Genomic DNA, 13,156 nt, shown 5'->3' with positions numbered 1-13,156 from the left:
AAAGCGGACATCTCCGTGTTTGAATCTTGGGAGGAGGGTCATGTTGAGAACAGGAAGCGTTGCATTAAATACATCTTAAAAACATTCATTCACAATCAACCATGTGAAGCCTTCCAACCAAGGAAGGTGGGCGTTGGAGAGAGGACGCTGTGTGGTGGGCGCAGCCCCTCGGGAGTGGCCGGTGGGCGGGCATGGGGCCCCATCGGGGGGCAGACACAGTGGCACGCTTCAGTCAGGAGCGACCGCAAGCTGGAGCTGGTGTCCAGCCAAGGGGTACAAAGGGCTGCCAAGAAGAAAGACGTCATCTGCAATCATCCTGGGGGGAAGAGTCTCGTCCTGCCCACGAGCATCTTGCGGGGATGGCAGAGGCAGGCTTCTCGGCGGGGCACCCTGTCCCTTCCTTCCAGGGATGGGTCGCTGAAACCTTGGGAGCTTCGCAGTGACACGACACTGCGGCTTCAGAGAGCACGCGATCCGACTTCACTCCACCAAGCTTGGGGCCGGAGCGTTCCATACCAGCGGCAGGCTCTGGCACGGCTGAGCAGCTCCGGGTGCTTCCTGCTGGTCCAGGGTAGGCCCCCAGGACTTGTCTGCGGCAGCGGGGGCACCTCGGGGTGTGAATTTGTTGCCTCGCTCGCTCCACCCTGGCCTTCTGACTTGGGGCACCTGAGAATGGGATGACGGGGCTGCAGGGGGCTCAGCGCCTGCGCACACCGTTGCAGCCAGGCGCGCGGTTTCACACGGCGCCTGCGCACACCGTTGCAGCCAGGCGCGCAGGTTCACACAGCGCCTGCGCACACCGTTGCAGCCAGGCGCGCAGGTTCACGCAGCACCAAGGACAGAGCCGGCTGACAGCCAAGTTTGTTTTTTTCCTGTGAATTTTTTTTTTTTTGGTCTTTGTTTTTATAAAGAAAAATCTAAGTTGAGGTTCAGAAATGCATATATATATATATATATATGTATATATATTTTTTTACTTACAAATATTCATCTGACCAAAATTCAACATAACCTTTATGGAACACTAAACAATTGTTTTGTTTTAAAATAACATTTCATTCAAACTGTATATAATTCAGTAAAGTTTTTTGTTATTTTCTTTTATACAGCAAGCAATGCTTAAACCCTGGAAAATCTGTAGAAAAGAGATTTTCACACAAAATAAGAAAAGAAAAAATCTGAGGTATCCCTCACCCACACATACATTCAGTTGACTCCTGTGTACACACGCACACACACACACGCACACACGTGCACACGCACACACGTGCACACGCACACACACATACGCACACTCATTCCCACCCACAAAGTGGCTGCAGCATAGGCAAAAAATTGTAGGTCCAAAGGAAAATGATTGATTGTTCTAATAAAGAGTCCAGGTAGCTCAGAAAAACCAAACCAAACCAAAATACAATGTTAATAGTCCTCTGAGGAAAATACTACCTCAAAAAAAAAAAAAGTTCTCAAGATGAATTTGAGATCTAAGCCTACTAAATTGCTTTTGCAAAACAGCTCCCTGCAGTCCAAGGTGACTTGTGCAAATAGAAGGAATCAAATGAGGCTAGTCCTGTGCATCCTTAGGCCAGGACGGAGGGACACTGGCAGGTGCCGGGCTGGGCTGGGCCGGGCCAGGCCGGGCCGGGGAGCTCCAATCACGCCAGGTACTGCTGCAATGCGGTCTTTGCCCTGAAATCACAAAGGTCCTGTTACCATCATCTCAGAGGCAAAAAACCCCCAGGGCCAATGATAGCAGCTGACATTTAAAAAGGCTCATCTCCAAGGGGACTTGGGGAGCCCAGCTTCAAACCCAGGTCGGGCTGTATCTTTCTGCCTGGTGCTCTGTCAGATGGCTGGTTAAGCCCACCGTGGCTCGGGGTCTACGAGTTTCCTGTGAAGGTGGCACACAGCTGTGATGGGTGAAACTCCTTGGTGGTGTCTCAGCACTAGAGGAAGTTACTTAGGACTCTGGGAGGCTGAGAGAGGAGGAGAGCTGAGCAGGTAAAGGTGCTGAGGGTTGGCTGGAGGCTGCGTGGAGGGAGCCAGTGGGCTGAGGCTGTCTCATGGTTGAAAGGCCTCCTCACACTTGGCCAACGTGGGCTGTAGGTTGTCATAGTGACTGGCAGAGAGCAAAACACAGGATGGCCTTACCCAATCCTTAGCAAAGTGGCCTCCTTTATGGGAGAATCCTCAAGCACGGTGGATTTTCAAGAGGATGCAATTGAGGATGAGGAAGGCTGCGTCTGTGTTACTAAGGAATGGAACCCAGGGCTTCATGCATGTCAGGCAAGCACTCTACCACTGAGCCACCTTCCCGGCCCTGCATTTCTATTCTAACAGTCAAGTGGCTTCTGGACTTTCTCCGGATACCACCGGCCCGAGCTCACTAACTGCTGGACAAGTGAGAGGCTATAATAATCTCCTCATTATTACTTCTCTCACTCGAATGTCATAGTTGGTCCATGGGAACTCCAATTCAAAGCTTTCATGAAAGAATGTAACACAGCCCAGATAAAACAAGGATCGTAGCTGGGAGCTGGTGGCCCACACCTGTCATCCTAGCTACTTAGGAGGCTGAAATCTGAAGATTGCGGTTCAAAGCCAGCCTGGGCAGGAAAGTCGTGACACTCTTATCTCCAATGAACCACCAGAAAACCAGAAGTGGCACGGTGGCTCAAGTGATAGAGCACTATCCTCAGCTGAAGAGCTGAGGGACAGCACCCAGGCCCAGCGTTCAAGCCCCACAACCAACTGACAAAACAAAACAAAACAAAAAACAAGGCTCTTTCCCACCACTACTCACTTGTCACAAAGGTTTGAATCTGGCGACTGACTCAGTTTATGGAGGATATCTACGATGCCCATGTCTCGTAATTTATCCTGGCGTTCCTGTGAACCTGTAAGATGAGCACCGTCAGGTTACAGGGAACGAGATGCAGGCGGCTGCTGAGCTCAATCTCAGCACAGTGCTTCCCTCCTCTCTCCTCTGCCTCCCGTCTGCCCCAGTGTCACTGGATTGCTCCCTCCCTCCCTTTCTCTGTCCCTGTCCTTCCTTTTGTTGTACTAGGGACTGAACTCTCAGTTCATGCATGCTAGGCAAGGGCCCTACATTTGGGCCACTCTCCAGCCCTTTTATTCCAGCCTTAAACTTGCTATCTTCCTGCCTCTGCCTTCTCAGTCGCTGGGATTATAGATGTGCTCAACCACACCCAGCCTCTCCTACACTTCTAAGTGGTCTATGCCTCTTGGCTCTCCTTCTAGCAGTCCATCCTGGGTTCTGCTGTGCAACTTGTTTTTTCTGTGAATGAAGTCATAAGATTCTTCAGCCTGGCACAGGCCTGTCATTCTTTTAGGACTTAACAGCAGCTTCCTGCTCCAAAAGTTCTTGTTTTCTACTCTTCTCCTCTCTCCTGGCACTGTCTGCTACTGCCTCTTGGTAGTAGCACAATCCACACCGCTCTGTTCTATCTTCCAACACTAAGCCCTTGAGCCTGCCCTTGCCTCCCAGGAACACAGATGCTACTTTATATCCAGGCCTGTGGATGGAGTCTGGTTTCTCTTCCTTCCACTTTGTTCTGCACTTAACTACTTAGCCCAGTGTGCACCCCTCTTTAGGAGTCCACTTTCCCCACCGAAGAGCCTGGTGACCCCTCATGCACGCAACCTCCCAGGCAAGCCAGACTCTAGGCCTGGTTAGAGAGCAGATACTGGCATTCCAAGTTTCCCAGGAGACTGGGAATGGTCCAGCCAATCCAGCACTGACACCCGGGGCTCTCTGCCACCCGTTCATGCCTTGCTGGACCCTGGACCCACCTAGGGAGCACTAAGGCCATCTATGTCCACCATCTACCCTTCGAGATGGATTTAGTTGGCTTGAGGTGATGCTAACACGTAGCCAAGGATCTCTGAACTGTATGGGCTCTGTATAGATGGACACCACGCACCCCCTCTGCACCTTGCCTCTCCCCAACTGTCCTTAAGTGCACTTCTTTTGCTGATAATGGAAGACCCACCTGCCCCGCCCCGCTCTCTCCTCTCACCTTCCTCTCGCACGTCTTTCCTCCTGCACGGGGAGGGATGAGTGCGTCTCACCCTCATGATTCTGGGGTGCTTGTTTTGACACCCCTGCCGGTTCAGGCTGGGGGCTGGCTGGCCCAATGCAGCGAGTGGGTTCCTGCCCAGGGGCTCGGGGGCACCTTTGCTGCCTTGCCCTACGTGACTGTCTTCCCATAATATAAACTCAGAACCAATCTCCCCGATCTCTTACCTTCCTCTTCGTTCCATATGAGGTTTGATACACAAAACATAGCGGCGAGCTGCAGTTTGACGTGGGAATGGCCCTATGGACGCAGAGAAGGGATGAAAAGCAAAAGGTGGATGATGTCATTTGAAGAGGCTTTTTCTGATATTCCGTAGATCATTGGAAGAGCCTCTGGGCTTGAAGCCGAGGCCAGAACCTCTACGGCCTCGAGGAGCCATGAGTTACTATCTGTAACTGTTCGGGTCAGGCCTGGCACGAATCTGACCAGCCCTGCCAGGAGGTATCCGAACCCATTCTACATCCACTTCTTGAACTACAAACCACCTCACAACTTACAAAGGCTCTACTCTCCCAACATTGCTTGTCCAAAGTAAAATTAGAGAACATATCCATGGCAGAAGCTGAATAAATCATACCTATGTCTAGAAGAGTATGCAGAAAATAAAAAGACAAGATCTCTAATGGATTGATCAAATGTCCCAAGTATGGTTCTAAAGGACAATACTGGTTATGTATGTATGTACTGACAGCGCAAACATCCTGATTAGGTCCACTGTTCATGGGCAGTGATTTCTCTCGCTGTACGAAAGAGGGGTGGACAGTGAAACAATCTGTAAAGATGATTTCCCCACTGGTCAATGTGAAGAGCCTTCTTGTACACTTAATGTACACTCCTCTGTCAGGCCTGTAATCCTAGCTACTCAGGAGGCTGATTTCTGAGGATCGAGGTTCAAAGCCAGCCGGGACAGGAAAGTCTATGAGATTCTTATCGCCAATTAACCACCCAGGAAACTGGAAGTGGTGCTGTGGCTCAAAGTGCTAGAGTGCTAGCCTTGAGTGAAAAAGCTAAGGGACAGTGCCCAGATCCTGAGTTCAAGCCCCACGACTAACCAAAAAAAACCAAAAACCAAAAAAAAAAAAACAAACCCAAAACCAACAGATTTGAGGGAATTCACTGGCAAGGTATGTAATGATTTGCTGAAGGCAAGGACAAGATATCCTCTCGTGTAGGACTAAACTCCTAAGAAGACAAAGACGTGGAGACATGGACAGGACCTCCTCCATTTGCATTCTGCGGTTAGGGATTCTGTTTTTACTTTTACCTCTCAACCATTATAGGGACATGTCTGCTTTGGGCTCCATTAAGAAAGAATACAAGTTATCATCTGCTCCCGGCGGGTGAAGGAGGGCAGGGGGCACTGGCTTACAAGAGAATCAGCCAAGGACACAGGCAGGGCTGAGAGCACATTTGGGCTTTGCGCGTGTGAGCCCTCAGCTTGGCTCTGTGCTTTCTCTGCAACATCTGAACAAAAGCGGGGGTGAGGGGGGAAGGGGGCGGGCACTCAGGCTCACCATGTAATACTTGATTTTCTGCAGGATGTCATCATTGGTCATGATGAGCTCTTTTGCTGTTGTCCCGTCGGCTATGTTGGCTAAGATGCACAGTGTCTGGAAAGCACAAACAGCCAGGGATCAGGAAAGCTCTGAGGTGGGGCTGGAGGGGAGGCTCAGGTGGCAGAGTATGTGTGAGGCGGAGTTCAAACCCAGCAACCACAGGGGAAAAGAGAACAAAGGAAGGGAGGGAGGGGAGACCCTAAGTTATCCTTCTCGCAAAGCCTGGATTTCTCACTCCTGCGCCCCTTCCAACAGCAGCGACCACACCCACCCACAGCCCACCTCAGCTAAGGCGAGCTCAAACCACGACAGGGGTTTCCACACGAGAAAGAGCACATACCTGCTCCTTCACCTCAATGCTATGCTCTCCTTCCAGTATCAGAGTGACCGCCTGCATGATCTGCTTCCCGTGAGTACTCATTATTTTGTCTATGTGCTGCAAAACAATGGGGAAGACAGGATTATCATCCAGGAAACCAAAGAAAAAGACCACAGAGAGAAGCCTTCCAGAAGTTTAGTGATGGGAGACACCACAACCTACCCTACAAGACTAGATGGCAAACCTCGGGGGTTCGGTATACTCTGAAGCCACATTTTACCTTCATATACAACGACCAGGAAGGGAGAACATGGAGTTGAATACAGAACTAAAATCCCTGGCGTTCCTCAAGCCCAAAGAACTAACGCAGCACAAAAATGGTTGAGGGGTGGGACAGGGGGAGGGGCGGTGTGACGCATGGTGTGGCTTTACTACTATCCTGGCATCCTGGGGCAGGGGCTGATGCATGCAGAAGACTCAAAAGACCAGAGAGGTCCCGAGAAGGGAGCAGGCACATTTTCACGTCTACCTGAAGGCCTTCAGACACTTGCTCGCCCCTGTAATCTTAGCTACTCGGGAGGCTGAGATCTGAGGATCCTGGGTCAAGGCCAGCCTGGACAGGAAAGTCTGTGAGACTGTTGTCTCTAATTAACCACCGTAAGACCAGAAGTGGCGCTGTGGCTCAAAGTGGTGCAGCGCTCGTCTTGAGCTAAAGAGCTCAGGGACAGCTCCCAGACCCACAACCCACCAAACAAGAAAAAAAAAAAAGAAAAAAGAAGGCTCCCCACAGCCAGCGACGTGGTCCTTCCACTCTGCCATGAACTCATTGAACTACAAACACGCCTTCTGAGGTCCACCCCGTGAACGGGGGCAGGGAGGGGACCTCTATGAAACAGACTGAACAAGAATGTCCTATGGAGAAGCAGGGATAGGGATTGAGGCAGCGAAGAAAAGCCATGCTGACTGGCAAAGCAGGTGTAGAATAAGATACAAAGGTGGGGGAAGGAGGAGAGAAGAGGGGGAGAGGGAGCCGTGCAGGGTGGTGGGTGGGACTAGATGGTAACCTCTAAGGTATCCTATAGCTCCCAGAGCAGCTCTGAAGATGGCAGGCAACCCCACAATGCCTTGCTTCTCTGGGGACGGATGGGATTAGGTCACACTTCCGGGCAGCATTTACTTACGGGCCGAGTGGAGAGGAGATTCCGAAGAAGGCCCAGGGTCTTCATCAGCACATTCAAATCTGAATCTGATAATAACCGGAAGAGCTGTTCAGTACTCAAGCTTCGTAAAATATCGGCTTTTATTTTTTGTTCAGCCTGAAATGCCATATTCTGAAAGGATCGAAGAAGTTGCAAGAATCATGTCTACAGTGACTTAGTACAATGAGATTGCATAGTAACTGATATTTTCAAACGTGTGGCACACTGCTCTGAGCTCCTGCTCGTGGACTTCACCCTTCTGTGCGCTGGAAGTCTAAGTGCCACTCACAGATGAGCTTCCCTGCGGGAATGGAGCCGCTTTCTGACTCACAGGGGCATCTGAATGTCTTATCGCTGAAAAACTATCAAATATACTTAGTGCTTTTTAAATTTAATGTTGGTCCTTGGGCTTGAACTTAGGACCTAGGCATTGTCCTGAGCTTTCTTGCTCTCTATCCCCTGAGCTACAGTTCCACTTGCAGTTCGTTGTTAGTTTGGGGTTTGTTTTTCTTGGCGGCTTATGAGAGGTTAAGAGTCTTTTTTTGTTGTTGTCGGTCGTGGGGCTCAGCTCTTCAGCTCAAGGCGAGCGCTCTACCACTTGAGCCACAGCGCCACTTCTGGCTTTTTCTGTTTATGTGGCGCTGAGGAATCGAACCCAGAGCCTCATGCATGCAAGGCAAGCGCTCTACCACTGAGCCACCTTCCCAGCCCTTTTTTTAAATTTAAAAAGAATATTCCAGGCATTTCAAATGAAGCACCAACTTTTGACAATACCTTTATTTTCTCTGTAAACTGTGACTTTAAAAAAGATTAACGTACCATTAAGGCCCAAATTCCATTCACTCGTAAAGCAGGATTTTCACTCTGGGTTAATCCACAAAGTAGTTCCACAGCTCCCGATTCTAGAATTGGCTACAGTTGACAAAAGAGAAGAAAAGCAGACCACAGCTCTCAAATCAGATTGGCAAGCTAAATGTGTCTATGCACCAGCAGCTGCACGTGGTCTCTTTCATACACACACAGCCGGGGCCATGTTGCTGTAAGTTACTCTGAGGAAGGCAAGGAGACATTTTCCTCTCACAAATTACGACAATGAACATGTGTCACTTCCTTTCTTTTTGAGGGGCCTGGGGACATCTCCATTACCTGCTCGCTTCATACCCACATCTGCCCCCTGCCGTTCCCCATCGCTAGGTCCTTGCTCCTCTCAAGCTCCCCAACCTCTGTTCCCGCACGCCCCTCATTTGCCGTGCACTAACCGTAGCCATAACTGAAGCGTGTCTCATAACACGTCCCTGAGCACTATTCCTAAGAACCATGCTTTTCTAGTCATGCCCGCATACTTGGCAAACTTCTGGCCATTTCTGACAACTTCGGGCCATAGGCTAGAGGATTAAGGTTTGCCATCACCTATAAATGCTGAAATCAAGGCCACATAACAAGATGGATTCTAGAAACATCTTAGCCAATCAGATTATATACCTGGGAAAAAGGCAGTCCCTTTCCAGATGGCCTTTTAAAAGCGGTCCTCATCCTACTACATGGACGAGTTGTGGTGTTTCTAACTGCCACAATTGTTCTCTCAGCTCTCATTCCATGTGTCCACACCATCCATCATACCCCATCATTCAGATAAAGCCCCCTTTCCCTAAGTACAGGATGCCAGCATGGAGATCACAGCACGGTTGCTAACGTCAAGGAAATCAGCATCACATTAAAACAGCACTTTTTATAGCCCTGATTCCAATTCTATCAATTGGTCCAACAGTGTTTCTGTAGCATTTCCCTTCCAACTCAAGATCGGGTTTATTCCTTTTTTTTTTTTTTTGTTGGTCATGGGGCTTGAACTCTGGGCTTGGGCGCTGTCCCTCAGCTCTTCAGCTCAAGGCGAGCGCTCTACCACTTGAGCCACAGTGCCACTTTCGGTTTTCTAGTAGTTTATTGGAGATAAGAGTCCATGGACTTCCCTGCCCGGGCTGGCTTTGAACGGTCCTCAGATCTCAGCCTCCTGAGTAGCTAGGATTATAGGCGTGAGCCACTGGCGCCCAGCTGGGTTTATTCTTAAATGTTAAAAAAAAAAAAAACTCATATTAGTGATCTCCCACTTGCATCCGTCCACCCTGTTTCCTAAGCAGGTAAGATCTCAGGTAAGCTGAGAGTCGTTCAAGATCACTGATGGGGTGGCAGAGTGTATGCAGACCAGGAACAGGCCAAGACCCCACTGAAGGGCAGAAGGCTGCTGTCCTCTCCTACTTTTCTCCTTCAAAGACCTTGCTGGGCAAGACCTCTAACCACTTGAGCTATGCCCCCAGTCTTTTTGCTTTTATTTTGTTTTTGAGACCGAGTCTCATTAACTTTGCCCAGGCTGGCTTCAAGCCTGAGATCCTCTCTGCTTCCTCCTCTGGGTGGCTGAGATAAGTGTACTCTACCATACCTGGCTTCAGGTAATTATTTCTTATATTAGCAAACTCAAGTAGTTTGGATTAACTTTACTGTAGCTTTTTTTATTTTTTTGGGTCCGGTCGTGGGCCTGAACTCTGGGCCTGGGCGCTGTCCCTCAGCTCTTCAGCTCAAGGCTAGCACTCTACCACTTGAGCCACAGCGTCACTTCCGGCTTTTTTCTTTTTGCTTATGTGGTGCTGAGGAATCGAACCCAGGGCCTCAGGCATGCAAGGCAAGCGCTCTACCACTGAGCCACCTTCCCAGCCCTGGATTAACTTTAAACAGTAACGTCTTAAGTCTTATTTTTCTGAAGCAGGGTCTTGTTAGCCCTTACAAGCTGGCCTCCAATTCCTAGGTTCAAAGGGATCCTCCTGTTTCAGCCTCCTGAGTAGCTAGGACTACAGGCACATGCTACTGTGCTTGGCTTTGTAACAGCTTTTAAATATGTCAGGAAACAGTTAACATTATTTTTATATAAATAACTTATTTCTACCCTCCCCCCACATAGAGCAATTCTTAAAGCCAACCCATAAATTTGAGGAAAAAAAAGAGAAAGCATTTGACTAAGCTCTAGCAAGACAAGGCAATGTGTGCCAGGCAGAGAAAATCAGAACTAACCTCTTTGCTTGGAGAAAACTCGAGAAGAAGATTACATAACATAGAAGATGCTACTACTAGGATTTCATCTGGTGCATTCTGTAAAACCTATGGAATAAAAACATTCATTGTTTGGAATCCTGGACATGACTAAATAAAGAAAATTACCTTACCATACAACACATAAGAGCCACACTAAAATTCACAAGTCGACATCCAATATGGACCAAATAGGATCTCATCAAAATAGGAGCAAAAAAAAAAAAAAAAATGTCATCAAAAATTTTACTGAAAATCAAATGTCTATTCCTATGGTTTGCCAGTAATTTGAAAGAAACAAAAGGGGAATAGCAAGGAGATTATGTAAACTGCCTCTGAACTATGAGAAATCAATTATCTAAAGCAAGCTATTGGTGTCTGGAAGACAGCTTTTTTTGGTCTGTTGTGGGGCCTGAACTCTGGGCCTGGGTGCTGTCCCTCAGCTCTTAAGCTCAAGGCAAGCACTCTACCACTTGAGCCACAGCACCACTTCTGGCTTTTTCTGCTTATATGGTGTTGAGGAATCGAACCCAGGGCCTCATGCATGTGAGGCAAGCGCTCTACCACTAAGCTACCTTCTCAGCCCTGGAAGATAGCTTTTAATAACCCCCTTTATTATATGTGCATGGACACATCCCTGAAAGCTAGACAGAGATCGTGTTACTCCATTCTGAATTTAGTATAGCTGAGCCATCAGAGAAAAGGGCTCTACATATAAAAGAAAGGAATGATTTTGGCAAAGTTAAAAAAAATAATCTTGGATAGAAACCAACAAATCAAGACCAAGTTGCTATGAAAAAGATTTAAGTAGGGCTGGGAAGGTGGCTTGGTGCTAGAGTGCTTGCCTTGCATGCATGAGGTCCTGGGTTCGATTCCTCAGCACCACATAAGCAAAGAAGCTGGAAGTGGCGCTGTGGCTCAAGTGGTAGTGTGCTAGCCTTGAGCTGAAGAGCTGAGGGACAGAGCCCAGGCCCAGAGGTCAAGCCCCAGGACCCACCAAAAAGAAAAAAAAAGAGAAAAAGACACAAGCTAGAAACAACCAACTGTGGGAAAATGAAAGAAAGCCTTAATCAACTTAGGCAAAGCCTTTGAAATCTTGGGGGAAAGCCAAACCTAGCCCCGAGGCTTCCGGTAAGAGATCATGGATCTGAAATGGGCCGAGCAGCTGTCTTCCCAGTGAGGGAAGGCACTGGTGCTACAGCTGGAGCGTGGATAAACCACCTTTCTGAACTCATCAAGAGGAAACATTCAGGAAAGACAAGGCCAGCAGGAAGTGAAGGCGTGATTGGTCCGAAGGGCTGATGTGTGTCCTACACAGTAAGGGAGTGCCACTAGATGGAAACAGTTCGACTCATGTCACCCGGTGCTTACGTAGGATTGAGTACGGCTGATGGGACTCACATACCCATATCAAGACATCCTTTCAAACCCTTCTGGTGTCCCCTGATAGCTCCTGACTGGAAAAACCACATACCCAGTCCACCAGTCTCCTTTAGCCAGAACATCTCCAGGATTTAGTGCTTGTTTTCTCTCCCTCTTCCTTCCTTTCTCTTTCTGCCAGCTGTAGGGCTTGAACTCAGGGCCTGGGTGCTGTCCCTTAGCAATTTTTACTTGAAGAGTTTCATGGACTTTCCTGCCCTGGCTGGCTTTGAACCAGATCAATCCTCAGATCTCAGTCTCCTGAGTAGCTAGGATGACAGGTGTGAGTCACCAGCGCCCACCAGAAGTGTCTTTCTTTAACCAATGATGCCACCTTGTTCTAAAACCTGGATGCATGAATCGGGTCCACCATGAGACGGATTTCCACAGCCTATGGCACTGGTCCAACTCTTCCACCTGATTCTAATCCCCCTCCCTCCCCCTTTGCTGGCATCTTTCATCACACCCCACCCCTCCTGGTGTCCCTTCCAGTTCCCCACACGGAACCGTATGTGATGTTTCTTCGCGTGCAGGAACAATTGCCTGATCCTTCCTTTTGCCTTTGAGGTCTCCGTCACATCCCCCTCCCCCCCATGCCTCAAGCCTTTCCTGTCAGTGCTACACTTGATGCTCCTAACACTAGCCTGAAGCTTGAAGTGAGAACTAGAGCCCCGCAGAAAAAGGTTTTGGTAGTCTACTGGGCCAGGAAGCTTTGCTGATTGGTGTTTAAAAAATATTTTTTTTTCTTCGAATTGGAAATTACAAGGATAGCTCTAGAGCTAAGGTTCAAGAGGATTACTAACACCCTGGGAGATGAGGGACTAAGGCTTTTTGTTAATACAGAAATCCAGCATTTCTCTCTCACACAAGGCTCTGCCCTCAGAAACTGCAGGGAGACTGACAGAGGCTCAGAACATCAGCTTCAAGGAAACAGACGTTCACAGCGCCCTGTGTACTCCTGGACTCAGCCTTGAGGACTCCTTTGTTGTTGTTGTTGGCCATGGGGCTTGAACTAATGTCCCTGAGCTCTTTTTGTTCACGGATAGTGCCCTATCACTTCGAATCACAGCTCCACTTCTGGTTTTCTGGTGGTTCATTGGAGGTTAAGAGTCTCACGGACTTTCCTGCCTGGGCTGGCTTCAATCCTCAAGATCTCAGCCTCCTGAGTGGCTAGGACTGCAGGCGTGAGCTACCAGTGCCTGGCTCAAGGAGGAGTCCTCCTTACCTTCATTAAAGGTTTCCACACCGCGTGATCCTGGAAACTGGTTCTAAGTTGCTGTACAGATCTGGATAAACTGTGCAAACATCTACAAAGAATAACCTGAAATTAGCTTTACCAGGAAGCCCAAACTCCCCTTTCAAATACATTGCTTGGCTTTTCACTTATCACTAACGTCCACTGCAAATACATCTATGGACGCTAAGTCCGCTACCATAAAGACCCTTCCCGAGTGCTGGATGCTAGGTTCTCTGGTAGGGAATAGC

The 13,156-nt window shown here is 48.8% G+C and overlaps 1 protein-coding gene across 4 annotated transcripts in view; it reads right to left on the bottom strand.

Annotated features, from left to right (window-relative positions):
* Armc8 (armadillo repeat containing 8) overlaps positions 1-13,156 on the bottom strand; it is a 50,378-nt gene continuing 37,222 nt past the window's right edge. For all 4 annotated transcript variants that reach the window (XM_070005481.1, XM_070005482.1, XM_070005483.1 and 1 more), the window contains 9 exons: positions 12,897-12,978; positions 10,235-10,321; positions 7,994-8,086; positions 7,157-7,306; positions 5,997-6,092; positions 5,615-5,710; positions 4,268-4,340; positions 2,804-2,897; positions 1-1,689 (listed from right to left, as the gene is read on the bottom strand). In XM_070005481.1, coding sequence (XP_069861582.1) covers positions 1,656-1,689; positions 2,804-2,897; positions 4,268-4,340; positions 5,615-5,710; positions 5,997-6,092; positions 7,157-7,306; positions 7,994-8,086; positions 10,235-10,321; positions 12,897-12,978 — 805 coding nt within the window. In that variant the 3' untranslated portion in view covers positions 1-1,655. The remainder of the gene's footprint in view (positions 1,690-2,803; positions 2,898-4,267; positions 4,341-5,614; positions 5,711-5,996; positions 6,093-7,156; positions 7,307-7,993; positions 8,087-10,234; positions 10,322-12,896; positions 12,979-13,156) is intronic.

The sequence above is a fragment of the Dipodomys merriami genome, unplaced genomic scaffold (assembly GCF_024711535.1).
Source record: "Dipodomys merriami isolate MVZ:Mamm:240054 unplaced genomic scaffold, mDipMer1.0.p SCAF_68, whole genome shotgun sequence".
NCBI lineage: Eukaryota > Metazoa > Chordata > Mammalia > Rodentia > Heteromyidae > Dipodomys > Dipodomys merriami.
Note: the sequence above shows the minus strand (reverse complement) of the source record. Positions and strands in the feature narration are given on the sequence as shown.